The following is a 14,980-nucleotide window of genomic DNA, read 5'->3' as shown; positions in this document are numbered from 1 at the left end:
AGACATGAAACGATATGGTATTGCCTATAGGGTATGATATTCTAGCATGGCACCTATAGCACATGGGCAATGTTTTCATCTGTGGCAGGTACAAAAGGGAAATACTCCATATTATTTATCCCACCCAAAAAACTGCATGGAAATGATACTGACTCCTGTCGCAGATGTTAGCCTGAAAGAGTATCTTGGGAACTGAAGCTCCACTGAACACATATTTTAGTTATTCATCAGTTAACGATCAATGCTACCTAAATGCAATTTATTAAAAAAAGTAATTAAACTAAGGACTCCATTAGGATTAATTAACTTCAGCAAGAGGCTGCTCATCTCCGTTATCTCAGTCCTGCCTTCTCTAGACAGGGAGCTACTCAGCTTTGAAATGCATGATGCTGAACTAACACTGCATTTCATCTCTGCACAGTCAAACAAGGGACCACCAACAGGCTGATACTAATTGCTCTTTAAAGATGTTCTGGAAAATTGTCACCTTAAAGCCTCAGTAGTCATTATAAATCTCAAAAGGCTATTGGAAAGACTGCAAAATTATAGCAGTCCCTGCTAGTGATACATATTGCATGTCATAAGGATTCAAGGGGCTAAAACCTCTTCAGATGAGTAGTACAAACTTTGAATGGTGTATTAGCTACCGTTAATATTTTTAAAAACATGATCCTAGACACTGTAACATCTCAGAGTAACTCAGAGAAAATGATGCCAATATTTGAACAGGCTTGTCTTTCATGCTTTCTTCTTTTTCACATTGAAAAAAAAAAAGAGTAAAATAGTCACGATGGAATTCCATTTCCAATCCACTGATCTTGGTGGGAGGCTTTAATTCTCCATCAAAAAACCCTGCACTTAATGAACAAGGCTTTTAAATAAAAAATATCAAAAAGGAAAAGTTATTCTTCCAATTAATAGGATCACTGGAGGCTGTATTGGAACACGAGACAATAACACTGTGACAGAACATGCTCCACTTCAAACAAAACACTGATGAATATGGTCTTTTTGCAGCACATTCTCCTCTACTAAGGAACCATCAAAGTAACTCGTACTATGGAAGTTCCCAGAAACTCCAGCAGACATGAGCTGTGCAAATTGTTGTGCAAACAAGGAGCAGTCATTGCCTCAAGGGCATGAGCAGGACTTGGTTTCTGTAGCTTACAGTCCCCAGGGTTATGACACGGCCAGACAGCGCTGTAGTCAGCATCTCTTCACTTTCCATGCCTAGGTTTCCAACTACGGTTGCATCGACCGGGGCTGGCAGTTACCTCAAGTCTAGGTAGAGGCTCAACCTTGTTTTAGTGCCATGATACAGTATTTACACCTCTGCCCATAGCCAAAGACATTTCACAGATGGGACAGAGACACAAAGAGCAAAAGGGATGGGATTCATCTTACTGAAGTAGCCCTGTTAGGTTCTCTTTGCAGTCAGCAGAGAGAGATCACCACTTCAAAGGCAATTCAGCCTTTCCTAAGGAAAGGACATAAAACTACTACCTGGAGCTGCTTGTGTTACAGTAACTATAAATGGAGCCTAACAACTACCTCAAACAAGGTACCTCCCTGTCAGATGGCAAGGACTCAGTGAAACAAATTCAATTAAGTGATGGACACATGACCATAGAGAAGCCAGTAGTTAATTACAAGCTGAACTCATAGGAATTTTCCTTTCCTTCCTAAAATGCGTATTTCCAGTGGAGGTATGAAAACTGTATTTCTAAGTTTGTCTACAACAGAGCAATCAGTTCAACTTGGCGGTGGCAAGACCATCCATGACTTAGACCAGGGAACTCTTTGATTGTAACTCTTGAAGGATGCATTACCCTGGCAGATTTTCATTCTTAAATCTGTAATTACCTTAAAGAGATGGAGATTCCACAAAAAAAAAGATACGCAGTTCTCAGCTCAGGAAACGGCTAGCATTTCAATTAAGAGACAACTTTCCTAAAAAATTCTTACGTAAAAGCTGTTCTTAAAGCATACATTTAAGAGCAAGGGATTACCTAAAAGTGATGCCCTGAGTACAACAAACATTCCTAGAAGCATCCAACCTCTTTTTGACATGCCACTTCATCAGCAAGGCAGTAGGAGGGCCTTGGGCTGGGCTTTAAGCAGCCCAAGGTGATAGATTTGGCAGCAGGAAGATGGAGATGTCTCCCCCCACGTTTCCCCTTCTGAGGCTTTTATTTCAACGATCCAAGTCTTTTTCTCAGAACCCTCATTCTGCGTTTAGGATGGTTCATTTCTCTTTCACTTCAGTTTGTGGAATAAACAGAACAGAGAAAAAAACAGAGAGAAAACAGAGGGGACAGAGAAAACTCCAGGATGCCTTGCAATGACAGTGAAGATGACAAAAAAACAACCAATAGCCTTGGAGCTCTGTCATGTGTAAACTGCAAGCCATGTGCCAGAATCTTCATTTTATGCTGAAATCCTTAACTCACTGAAGTCATTGGGAGTTGGCCATTGACTTTGGTGGGTCAGTGATTTGGCCCATAGCATTATAAACAAAATTAATCTCACTGCCGCAGAAGAGAGGGGTGGTTTCTGCTTCATGAAACAAACACTAGCTTTTTCTCACACAGAGATCTATTTTATTCCATGCGTTTCCTCAACGGAGGTTAAACTAAAGGCGATGGTTTTAGCTCATTGTAACTCAAGAGGGTACCATTCTACTTCAGAAATGCAGGGCTATGACTTTTCATCTTCCTTTCTAAAGGGCTGCATAAAATTTTTACTAGGATACTGGCAACAACTTTGCCAAATCGAGGAATGTGATATAACTGATATAACCCAGCTGATATAACTAACTTTGCGCCATTTGTTCTCATCTCTGTAGCCAGGGGTATTTTGAGATTAGCTGTTGGCAAGAAAGGCTGTGGTTTGCACACCAGAGATCACGCACCAGAGGAACAAGCCATGGAGAACCACAACTATCAGTACAACTTAGAGCGGTCCACTTAGAGCAGTAGTTAATTATAGGACACTCTGATGCTCTGGCTCCGGGGTCATGCCCAGGACCAGAGAAGCAGAGGGTCTGAACACTAAAGCTTGTTGGGTCCTCTCCTGTCACATCCAGCTCTGTCACCTCTGGGAGAACAACTTATTTGCATTGGTGAGGCCCGTAGACAATTTTCCACACCAGTTTCCAGCTACGGTGCTGAATGCGCACGAGCAGCCATAAATCATGAAGTTGTTGGCTGAGCCAAAGTGAGTAAGCGGCAGGAAAGGGTCTGTCAGCTGTGACGTGCGACTGCAGTTTTAAGTGACCATCCCTCCCGCAGAGTTTTCTCTCAACTCAGCAAAAAAAATTTATTTTCTCCAAGGTAGAAGAAGATGAACTTAGTTATGACCTTTATGAAGAATTAACAAGTTGTCCATATTTTATCATAAACAGATGGCGGGTCAAGCCATGAATTTGTAATGAATGTTAGAACAAAGGACAGTTTGCTTCTATATTTATAACAGCTCTGAATATACCTCTCAAACCACAGCTGTCCTTGATTTACTCTTCTTATCATGTAATGTGAATTAATCATTAAAACTGAGGCGTATAAAGGATTTTGTTGATGTTCCCAAACACTTGGAACTCGGAAAACACGCCTTCCTGGCACTGGAAGATTATAGAGTATTTTTTGAAAAAAAACCCACAACCAAACCCCAAAAAACAACCCCAACAATCTGCTGTAATCCTGCCAAAACAATTAATTTGCAATTACAAAATCCTTGTTACCACCCATTGTGATGAATGACTGCTGATCTTCAGTATGAAACACCTCAATGTCTGGCACAAACCCAGTATTTTTCTTGTAGGAAATTAGATTTTTTTCCTCCCCATTGTTAATATTCTCCTGGGATGAGGACCCATAGCCAGCACTTCATAGGCTGAGCGAAAGACTGTAAAAAAATTGGCAACTATCGATGTCCGGGGAGGGCAGGTGGCTATAGGTAATTTTTCAGATGTGCTTTATCACTACTGACAGTATTTGGCAACAAGAATATTGTTTAACATCACACTTTGCCAAGCTGATCCTTACGAGTACTTTCCAGTTCCTGGAGTGTACAATCTTTCTGGATCCAGTGAAAGTTGTGCCAGGTGGTTATACAAGATGTAAAATGATAGGAAAAGATTTCTCCTCTACTTTCTCTCCAAGCTGAAGCCCAGCTTGACATGTCATATAATTCTGTTTTCACCTGAGAACATGAATCTGTGATGGTTCCTACACAAGACCCAAAGATCTTGCGCAGTCCAGCAGGTCAGATTCTGATCTGCATGGCATTGGCATTAGCCTGCATTAACTTAAGTGGCTGAATTAATCTGGATTTACACTGACGTAAGAGAGACTGATACCCGACCCACTGTGCTGAGTGAGATCCTTGGCTTGTGGCCAGCGGGTTGTAGGGAAGAATGAAAGACAGTTACCCTGGCTTTACACCGGGTTATCCGAGATTAATATAGGCCTTAGTATTTACAGAGCATCTACTGTAACTGCAAAGAAAAAATATGGCAAAGCCAATATATTACAAGGCTTCTATGTATCTTTCTTCTTCTAAAAATCTTTTCATGGGGCTATGTAATATAATAGGTTAATGAGCTAAATTGTTGCCTGAGGACAGAAGTTGCATGTTTAAACTTCTACCCAGAAAGCTGAAAATGCACCCTTGTGAAAATCAGCACTAATGATGGAGCTAGTGTATCTTGCCTGTAATTCTACCTTCCTTGATATAATACCAGTTAAAAGGAGAATAGTGAAAAAAAAAGGAAACTGGGAACTCTGAACTGTGCTATTGGATAGAAATACAGTACTTCAGTCACAGGACAGAAACACAGTATGTCGAGGCATATAAAATAGTGAAACAATTAAGTAAAACTGGAAGTGAAGAAAGATCCATAAAAATCTTGTGGAGAATTGCTCCTGCTATAGAATCTTGCCTCTTCAATTACACCCTAGAAGAGTCCAAAAGCCAGTTGGAGAAAAGGAACTCAAACAATACAGCCTTGGCCGTATTTTGCACCTGAGTGCTTTCCCTGCTGGATTAATACCAGAGCAGAAGGGGAGAGAGCTGAGGACATGGGGGGAACCGTGGGTAGCTAAAAAGAAGTCCCTAGTGCTGTTCACCTTCAAGCACATCTGATCTCCATCACCACCATTGCTAGCCCATACATTAAGCCTGCATGTCCCTGCAGCAGGCCCGCAGTGCACCCCCCCCCATCATTTGGGCCATATGTTTTCACCTGTGTGAGTCACAGCAGACTTCAGGGGAAAGCCGGAGTTCCGCAGCTTTCCCGCAGCTGATCCCTTCGAGTGCAGCCCAGAGCAGGCGAATGGTATGGACTCGGGCTGCCTGTCCTGGAACCCTCCCGGGGAGCCACACACATAAAGACACATTCTGTTCACAAGCTGCCCGCATTCTTCACAGGAATGTAATCCTTGACATGAAGTTTGTCAGCAAAATACAATTCATCATGAAAGAATGAACTACTGTCTTGCTAAAGCATCGAGAGGCATATTTTCAACAGCCTAGGAGTCTGAGGCAAGCATTGGGAAACTGGGCGACCTATGTTTGTTCTTTCCCCTAGCACAACTACAACAAAAATGTAAAAACGTTTCCAGTGCTAGAACGCTTAACAGCTCAGATTTCAAACAAGGAGGAACTATTTCAAAGTACAAAGAGTGTATGAGTTGTTTGTTTCTTTAACTGAATGCAAACTGGATGTGGAATTTCCTTTTGGAAGAAAGGACTGAATGGGAGATGGCTTGGATTCCCATTTGTATATTGCATCATATATAAAAAAGGATGATATAATGAGTTGCAATTCTCAAGAATCCAGGCAACAATAAAATAGGATTTCAGGTTAACACACCTTGAGTGGGTCTCTCGCTGTGCAATCTGTTTTTCTCCAAGGTTTGAAGACTCCTGGGCCAGGAATAGCTTAGTTATGTATCTCATAATACCAGTGCTGCGTTTGTTTTAAATGCTAAAAATAATAATTACATCCCTTTAAGATAAGGGGTTTAAAAGAGAAGTTGCAGTAGTGCAGGGAGGTTGCAAGTTTAATAGCGGTGGTAACGGAGGTTCCACGCGGTTATGAGTAACAGAACAATATTACAGTACAAAGTCTGTAAAACTCAAGCACTGGACTAACAAAGGTAACTTCAAAGACATTTAAAATAACTTTACAGACCTGGCCCTATGTGTTTGCAAAGTGAATTAAATAGATCCGTTCCTCATGCAACACTTGAAATATGCTGCAAATACATTGGGAATACAGAAATATCACAGCCAAGATTACGCAATTAGCTCCAAATGCTTTCCACAGCTACAATATGCAGTAAGGAGCATCTCTGACTAAACTTGACAGAAAATGGAACAAAATCCCATGTCTTCAGAGCATGGACAGGTAACGGGGAGCCATTTCTAAGGCCAGTGGACAAGGTTTTGGCTGGTAGATGCGGGTTAAAGATCAGCACGGCCGTGTGTCCAGCCCTCGCCTCTTCTACACAGAGGTGGATCCAGGGTCTGAGAATATAGAACCACAACTTGCCTGGCACAGATCTGGAGCTTTTACTGCTGCCCACTCTTGTACCTTCTGAATGCAACAGGATCCAAGATCTTATCTAGGATAACCATGTACATTGCTGTCAGATGCAAGGTGAGTTATTTATATAGGGCTGGGAGCTCTTTAGGGATGTGATCTGTCTTCTCATGCACAGAGTCCACGTATTCTATAAATACTACTACTAAGAATATAAACAGAAGTCTGCCATTACCACCCAAACAGCCTGTTCTATTTATGAGTTGTATCTGGAACTTGACTTTTTAAATGAGGTTTTGCCTCTTTCTTACATGACTTCCTGGTATCTTCAAACGATCTTGGTTTGGGAAATTAAGGATGGGAGGCCAAGTCACCATGCAAGCTGTTTGCACATAAAGCATCAAAGCCCCTTGTTTTAATCTGTGATAATTACTACTGTTGGTTAAATCTTGCTTCCCTGATGATTCTTAGCAATAAGTAACAAATGCACAACGCATTAATTGCAAAAAGTTGTTGCTTGTTCTGAGATCAATTTGCATTAATAGAAAAAGTTTCCATCTTAATCAGCATAAAGCTCTCTCACAGGGATTTTTACAGCACCGGCAACAAATGTTTTACAATGGAATTTTACCCTGGAAGTATGAATTTTAAAGAGTTCACTATAATCTAACTGCCGCAGACTTCGTGTTTCTGCTTAAAGGAGGAACTGTTTAAAGCCGGACACCACCAGAGAGTAGGTGCTGATAGCTGTAAAGGCTCTCCACCTAAGCCTAAGCCTTGCATTAAAGCTTCTGGATTCTCATGATGAAAATCCTTTGCTCAGGATTTGTGAAGAATTGAATTCCACACCAAACATTTCAGCTATCTGGGCTTCTGAGACAATACATTTTCTTCTAAAAATTGGATCTGCCCATACCCTTTTCTAGCATTCCAGTGGTGCCTTTTGTTTACCCCCTCTACTCGGAGAATAAGAAGCTAATTGTGTGATCTAAGTGTCCAGTCAGAATTAACCAATACGTCTAGAATTTTAAATGCTCATTATAAACCAAATCTAAGTCCAAGAACATCCTGCTGGACTCGCACAGGGTGAAATTCTTGGGAAGCAGAGAGCTGGCACAAGCTCTCTGCAGACAGAAGCAGGCCACATATGCCGCACACAAGCTTTTGTGCCCTTCTGCACAGGGAGGATCCTGAGCCCGAGTTAAGAATTGCAAATAACAAGTGATTTTGCACTGATCCTGTCCCGTTCACATGCAGACACTAAATCCATCAACAACACTATTTATTGTGGCCAATGTATGATTGCAGCCTTTTTAGCAGCGAGCCAACATCTTTATCAGATTGGAACCATTCACACAATACTGAACTTTCAATCCATGTAATCAGTGAATACACAATTATTTCATATTCCTCCCTATAATGAGAATCCGGGTCAATTTGCATGCCAAAATGTTTTAAAATTCCACAAATAAATAAATAATGTTATTTCACCTGTTAACACACGGCAATTGTTTGTTTTGGCCAGCTTGCGTGGACTCTATGTGCCAGGTTATGAATAAAATAATGTTCAATACTCTAAACATTCTGTGATACAAATTCCTGGCTCAGCTTAAATACAGACCTTTTGTATGTGGCAGGTTCTTAATGCATTCCCCAGCACTGACACCATTAAATTAATGTATCTATGACAGAGTATATCTATAAATATTTGTAATTCCTAATCATAATGTAAAAAAAAAATAAAAATGCAATCCCAGATAAGCCAATTTGCCCATTATGGGCCTCTATTTCACTGGATTTTGTTTGCTGGAGTTTGGGTTTTTGGAAAGCAAAATGCAACTACCGTATCCCAGCGGTTTCTGCACATGCCGTACATTCCAGAACACAAAGTAGGCTTTCTGTTTAAAGCACAGTACAGTTACAAAGATAAGATAAAACTAAACTGGAATATAATATTCCTGGGAAATTTTAGTTCTTTATGCAAACGTGAAGTCAGTAATGTAAAGGATGCTTTATGAACAACACTGCCAAAGGCTGAGTTTCTCACACTGCCAAGCCTCCTTCCCAAGCAAAACTACCTGTTACTTTAAGATCAGAATGCAAATACAGAGCAGACTCTGCTCTGGTTTAATCCACTGCATTGAGGAATTAATTCCACTGATGTCACTGGAGAAACGAAGTTCAGACAGGCCTAAGTGAAGGTAAAATCCAGCCCAGAGGAAGGGACTGATGGTTTTGGCTCTGCTTTTAAATTCATGACTTGCTTTCCTTTCAGGTGGCTGGAATAAGTCTAGGAGTGCACTATGCTGTGTAGGTCTCAGGCTAGCATGAAATTCAGCTGCACAGCTCTAGTCTTACATCTGGGGTAATAAAACAGTGTGCTGTCAGACTCTGCATGCAGGACCCTCACGAGGCAGAGGAACAGAATTCAGCTGTGAGTGCTCTCAATTACCCTCGGTTTCTGTGCGAGTCTGTTAGGGCTTCCTCGTGCTTTCCCCCTGGTAGTATTCAGTTTAACAGCAGTTCTCCCAAACCTTCAGATTGACCACCTGTGGGATAAGAAGACTAAGGTCCAGCTCTCTTCTCAGCTCCATATTGATGCATTGAGGGAGACACCACAGCCCCTTTGTGAGATTTCCCTTTTTCTCAGTGACTAGGTTCCTAACTTGAAGTGCAAATTTTTAACACATATTTACTCTCAAGGAAAACAATCTTCTGCTATTTTCTTTTTAGCTTGCCCAGGCTGGGCATGGGACACTTCCTTAGTTCTCTGCACTCCTGGGAGACACTGCTAATGAACTCTTTTCTGTAGAATTCAACCTGCTAGCCAGAACTGTTCAGTTTGCTTTTTGAAATACAGGAAGCGCTTCAGCATCGTTTATAAAGTAGCTTTTTGACAACAAGAGTCCACCTGTGGTGGGAATCTTGTGTAGGTTTTGTCTTTGGATGGTTAAGCTGTCAATTAATACTCATTTCTATCCTGTTTGGAATACACCTCTCTAAAACTTGCTGGGTCATATCCATAAGCCTGTGTTGCAATGTTTGGGTTATAAATGGCACAAGGGGAGTTTAAATCTCAGCAAAAACTCCAATCAAAACCCATTAAACCATTCACTTCCAAATAACTAAACTGCAAATTAACACAGACAGCGCAGAGAAGCGCCGGACTCTGAACATCTTTGCACTTAGAAAGAAAACACCGTGTAGCGTTCACTGTTACCTTAGACCAATCGCCTGTTTTCCATTCGTAACAGCCTGTGTGATCCTCACACTCTTCCTCGTCTCTTGGCCTGGTGGCTGCATCGCATTTTCCTTGAGAATTTGTACACGTCACTGTTCTTTTCTGAATCCCCTTGCCACAGTCTGCTGAGCACTGCAAAACAACAAGGAGTTGTTTTCTGTTACACGATGCCTAGAAATGATAACTTTTATCTTGGTAACGTACCTAAAAGGAAAAGCTGATTGTATGAACACAGAGAAAAACTGATAACCCTAATTATTCTCCCAATAATTTAAGCTCCTTTCAAACATGACAGAGTAATTTGAGAAGTATAATATTTGCTTGTGAAATAGTCTACTTAGAAAAAATGGCAATTCTGAAAATTAACCTTCTTTGAAAAATATCAGCTGGCATTTTGCTAGAATTGGTGTTACAGATGAAAAAAATACTAACTCTTGTATTTAAGAGGTCATCCTTCATACTGAAAAAGGACAGACCGACATTCACAACACAGAACTGCCACATCCCTTGATGTATCATAGGAGTAAAATAGTGGCGATAAATGCATTTTTACATCACAGTGGCATGAGAGCACTGTTACAAACACATTTCTGCAGGACAGTTTGCATGTACCATGGCAAAGTCACAGTTCTCACACATGTTCTCATGTGAAACACATACATGACCCTCACTCTTTGTTTTGCTGTATCCTCATCACTATGTTAGTTCTGAAGAACTTCAAAGGCACAAAGGGCATAGCTCAGGAGAGGCAGTATTCAGTGAGCCATGGTGGTGTGATCAGCTTCCAGCCATGGCCAGCCAGCTAGCCACAGACATCAGCAGGGATGAAACGTAGACTTCTCAACACCAAAAGCATAAGCAGGGACTGTCTGAAGTCCTGTGAGGAAGCAGCAGGCTACTGGAGCTGCTACAATCAGTTGCTGAAGGAAGACTTGATTCAAACATTTGGGTGATCTAACAAATGTTCATGTGAGTGAGCACAAATTGCCCACAAATGTTTTTGTGCCTGGGGACTATGAAGGTAGCTTCTAAAGAGTAGGGGTATCTGGTCACCCGTCTGTTATCTCTACCCATGGTTGACTAGGAATTCCATTTTACTGGAGAATTTGTCCTGATTTCATTGACTGTACGAGGTGGGAAAGGGACACTGGCATGAACTGAAATAAGATTTCTGTTTTAAATAACTAGTTCAGTAAAAGAGTACCAGATCTGCTGATGCTGTCACAGCCATCTAAGTGCGTGCCACTACACAACAGCATAGTTAGTCTCTCTGCTCTTCATTTTCGTGCCATTGCAGTGGTTAAGAATGAGAAATTTTCTTGAAGAGCCACTGGGGACAGGTGGGTGGAAAAATGATATATGTACCAACTGAGATAAAAACTAACCTCCTCTAGCATGTCAAGTTCTCCCCTTCAGGGGATCAGCGTGCAAAAGACAGTTGATTTGACACTGAATAAATAGAGAAGATATGAGATATTCTGTGAGGTCTTTTGAACATATTCCAAGAAGCTTCTCCATCCAGGGGGTCTATGCTGAAAACAAGCGTCAGCTTGATATAAATTACATCAAATGGACAAATCTCAGCATGCCTGTCTAACTGTCTTAAAAACACAATCCAGGCAGTTCTGACCTGCTGGCCTTGTTAAGGACATGAATGACAAGCGTTTATGAGCTGGCAAGCAAACAGACATGCCTTTAAATACTTCAGAGCACTACAAAGTGACTTCTTGAAAATCTGGGAAACCTTCCACTTAATTTACTATGTGCTGCTCATGGCGTGACCTCCTTATGGATGTAACATCTTTGTAACAAGCACAATTGTATAGTTCTGCTAGATACAGGGATGAATTCTTCCAGGCTTTGCAGAATTGCAGAAACTGCTTTGCTGGACTCCTCAGAGCACAAGACTTGCCAGAGATCCCAGGCTGGAGCTCCCTAAATGGTACCTAAAAGCCATGAATTTGCCCCAAGTTGTATAGACTTTCCCAAATTATATATCATTTTCCTCAGTCCTCGGGGTGGACTCCTCAGGGCTGCACTTGTTCATTTCAAACTACAAAGCACAATATATAAAATCTTTCAAACGGTCCAATTTACTCAGAGTAAATCAAACTGAAGTGGGAGTATTTTTCACAGTAGGAGAAATCTCTAGGTGGGTTTTACAAGCAAGTCTGGGAAAAACACCAACTGTTTGTTCTTCCCACAAGCTTTCAAGTCATTCACAGATTAATACTGCATATACTTTCCTAGACAAAACAGCATTTGCAAAAGTTTTCCAACAGATCTTTGGTGGTCACATATAAATCAACCTCTTTAAGAGTTTTTTTTCTTTCCTCAAGTCCTCTGTTTTCATGAAGAATTTCTTAACACACAGATTTTACAGAGATTCTACAACAAAGCAGTCTGCTAAATAACATGCGCATTCCCTGAGTGTCCAGCTGAGATCATTAGGTCTTATTTTATTAACGAATTACTTAGTCAAATCCCACAAGGTTTTGTAAAGGAGCAACACAACTTTGCAGTTAAGATACAGCTCCTTTATTTGAAGGAAATCCATATTTTTTTCTACTCTAGTTCCCCAACAGTCGAAACATTCACCTTTTGCTGACAGTCTCTATTTTTGTCTTTAAAAATGGGTTGAGCAGTACTTTGTTCAAAACAATCTCAAGTGTTTGGCAATAAAAGGGGAACTTAATTTTTTCCACAATGAAGATTGTATTGGAATTTGCTTTGAAAACACACATTTTTGATTGGGGACCAGACATCAATGTGGTCAACTGTTTTTTGCTGTATAACAAAAAAGTTAAAAAACATACATGAGAAAATTGATTTATAAAATGATATCACTACTGTGATATTTATTCCACAACATGAGATTAAAATGCTACGGATTAAAGTGATTACCACTAAAGAAAGTCCTAGTTAGGAGCAGTGTTCAAACTGGCAGAGCACCAATGTGTCCTGGAGTCAACTGTGCTACATAATAGCAGAAATGTGCCAGAACAAGAATGAATTTAAAATCACGAGTGGGCAATTACAGACATGACAAAAGGTAAATAAATTTATCAAAGGAAAAGTAAACCAGGTATTGAAAAGATATTATGTATTTGCAAATGAGTTATGTGGTCACAGATATGGAAAATTTCCACTCTGGAAAAAGTCTTCTGTAACTTGACTTACTCCATTTCACAGAAAGGAGAGAGAAGCACCTGGGATTGTTAACAAAAGACCCCATGTAAAACTTCCCTGTGCAAAACAGGTAGGAATTGTGTCATAAGAACCGTCTCAGCTGTAAAGAGTTCAGCTGGTGCAGCTATAAGAAATAAAGGCCATCATCTGAAAGGATTATTTCTATAATAAACAAAAGACCTATCAGACAACTTATTAAAACTTTGGTGTGTTTCTCCACATCTTTTGAAACAAAAGAACTCAGAAAGAAAAGGAATCTCATGCAGTAGTGACCAGATACGGTGTCCTACTGAAAGGAAACACGACTCTCACTTAACTATCATCTCACTTGCCAAAGATTTCCTGTTCAAAAGGCAGACAATGGAATCACACTGTGTTTGTTAAGAGACTCTGTTCCTCAGTGCAAGATCTCTTGTATCTTGAGCTGCTGGGACTTTTAAGCACACTTCTAACAATAATATTTTGCAAAAGCTCTTTGACAATGTTTTAAACAGGAGCTCACTGTTTCAAAATAGAGATGAGTAACAAGGAAAGATCCTTCCTACAGAAATGACTGTTGCTGGACAGTCCCATAACACAGCCAGGCTGGAGTGAGACTGGTAGAGCTGTAAGCATTGCACCAAGAGGGAAAGGATCATCATTCAGATGAGCCTAGCACACACAATATTAAAATTAACACGGACATCCTATTAGGACTGTTACTCACAAGGTGCAGACAAAGTTGCCCTCCATTAGCTGGTCGTGATCTGTAGGCATACTCCCAGTTTACTCTGTCGCTAAACAAAATGCAGGCTGTCTAGGCCACACATCATTTATATCTGAAATGCATTTATAATATCTGAGAATAGTTTCTTAACTCTCTGCAGCTACATGGAGATCACCTTTCATACAAAGTATAACCAGCTTTTCCATATTCCTGGAATTACACAAAAGAAGGCTGGACAAGGCCCTAAGATTGTACATTGTCTGTAACATGCAGATGCTTGGTAAATCTGGTATTTGTTTCATACTGCATTTAAATGGAGCCAGAAGCCCTGATGGGTTACTGTGCTTCTGGCCTCAGGTCACTGAAATGTTTTTCCTTGCTGGTCAGAGATTTCAGACGGAAAGATACAGTTTCTATAGCATGATATCTGAAACACGCCTTAATTACTCATCTGGTATGAAATACAAACCTCAGTTTTAAACTGATTATCTCGACAAATGACAGTCCAACCCAGTGGCACTGATTATGCTGACTGTGACAACATTCTTAATTTTAAGCATTTAGCTGGATAAGGGAAAGTGTATCCAGAGCCGTGCGCAGTCTGGTTCCTTTCTCGAATCAAGTTCTTACCTTTGACCACTCTGATGCTTCCCAGATAGAAAGGCAGTCCCGTCCTTCACAGCTTTGTACCGTTGTTGGTTTGTTGCCAAGGCAGTAGAGGTCTCTTGTGTTAACGTAGGTGCCATTTTGCAGCTGATAAACACAAGTCACTTCCCGGTGCTGGACACCTTTCTCACAAGTAGCAGAGCAGGGACTCCAATGGCCAGTCACCCACCTGGGAAGGAGGCAGAGAAGGAATGGTAAAAAAACTGGTGAGATAAAACATTATGCTTCATTTTACTGCCAAGGCTCAAGTACTCAAAAAAGACAAGATTTCCCCTATAGAACGGATTCTACAATGTTGTTTCAAAGCTGCCGTAGCTCACAAGGATGTGCCATAACCCAGTCTGGATGTGGTCAGGGGGTATTTCCCTACACCCATCGTTCCTCTGAGCCTTCGGGATTCGTTTACTTTGTAAGCACGTATCAGTTGCCATTTCCTTCCCCTTTGATCAAAGTGTGCTGGGAACACATACATGGCCTTTTTTGCTGTTGTTTGCTTTGCTATGTCTTTAAAGGCTCTTTGGCAAACACCCAGCACAACGTTGTGAGATGTTGGGGTTCCTCCAAAGTAGGGAACGCACTGCTGCTGCGAGCACTCCCTGGCTGTGGACAGGCGAGGGAAATGAAGCTGTCTCAC

At 41.0% G+C, this 14,980-nt stretch overlaps 1 protein-coding gene across 1 annotated transcript in view; it reads right to left on the bottom strand.

The window, feature by feature from the left end:
* ADAMTS17 (ADAM metallopeptidase with thrombospondin type 1 motif 17) overlaps nt 1-14,980 on the bottom strand; it is a 185,713-nt gene that overhangs the window by 9,899 nt on the left and 160,834 nt on the right. The window contains exons 19-20 of the mRNA XM_074155909.1: nt 14,311-14,515; nt 9,765-9,917 (exon numbers count right to left, since the gene is read on the bottom strand). Of these exons, the coding sequence (XP_074012010.1) occupies nt 9,765-9,917; nt 14,311-14,515 (358 nt within the window). The remainder of the gene's footprint in view (nt 1-9,764; nt 9,918-14,310; nt 14,516-14,980) is intronic.

This window comes from Numenius arquata, chromosome 11 (assembly GCF_964106895.1).
Source record: "Numenius arquata chromosome 11, bNumArq3.hap1.1, whole genome shotgun sequence".
NCBI lineage: Eukaryota > Metazoa > Chordata > Aves > Charadriiformes > Scolopacidae > Numenius > Numenius arquata.
Note: the sequence above shows the minus strand (reverse complement) of the source record. Positions and strands in the feature narration are given on the sequence as shown.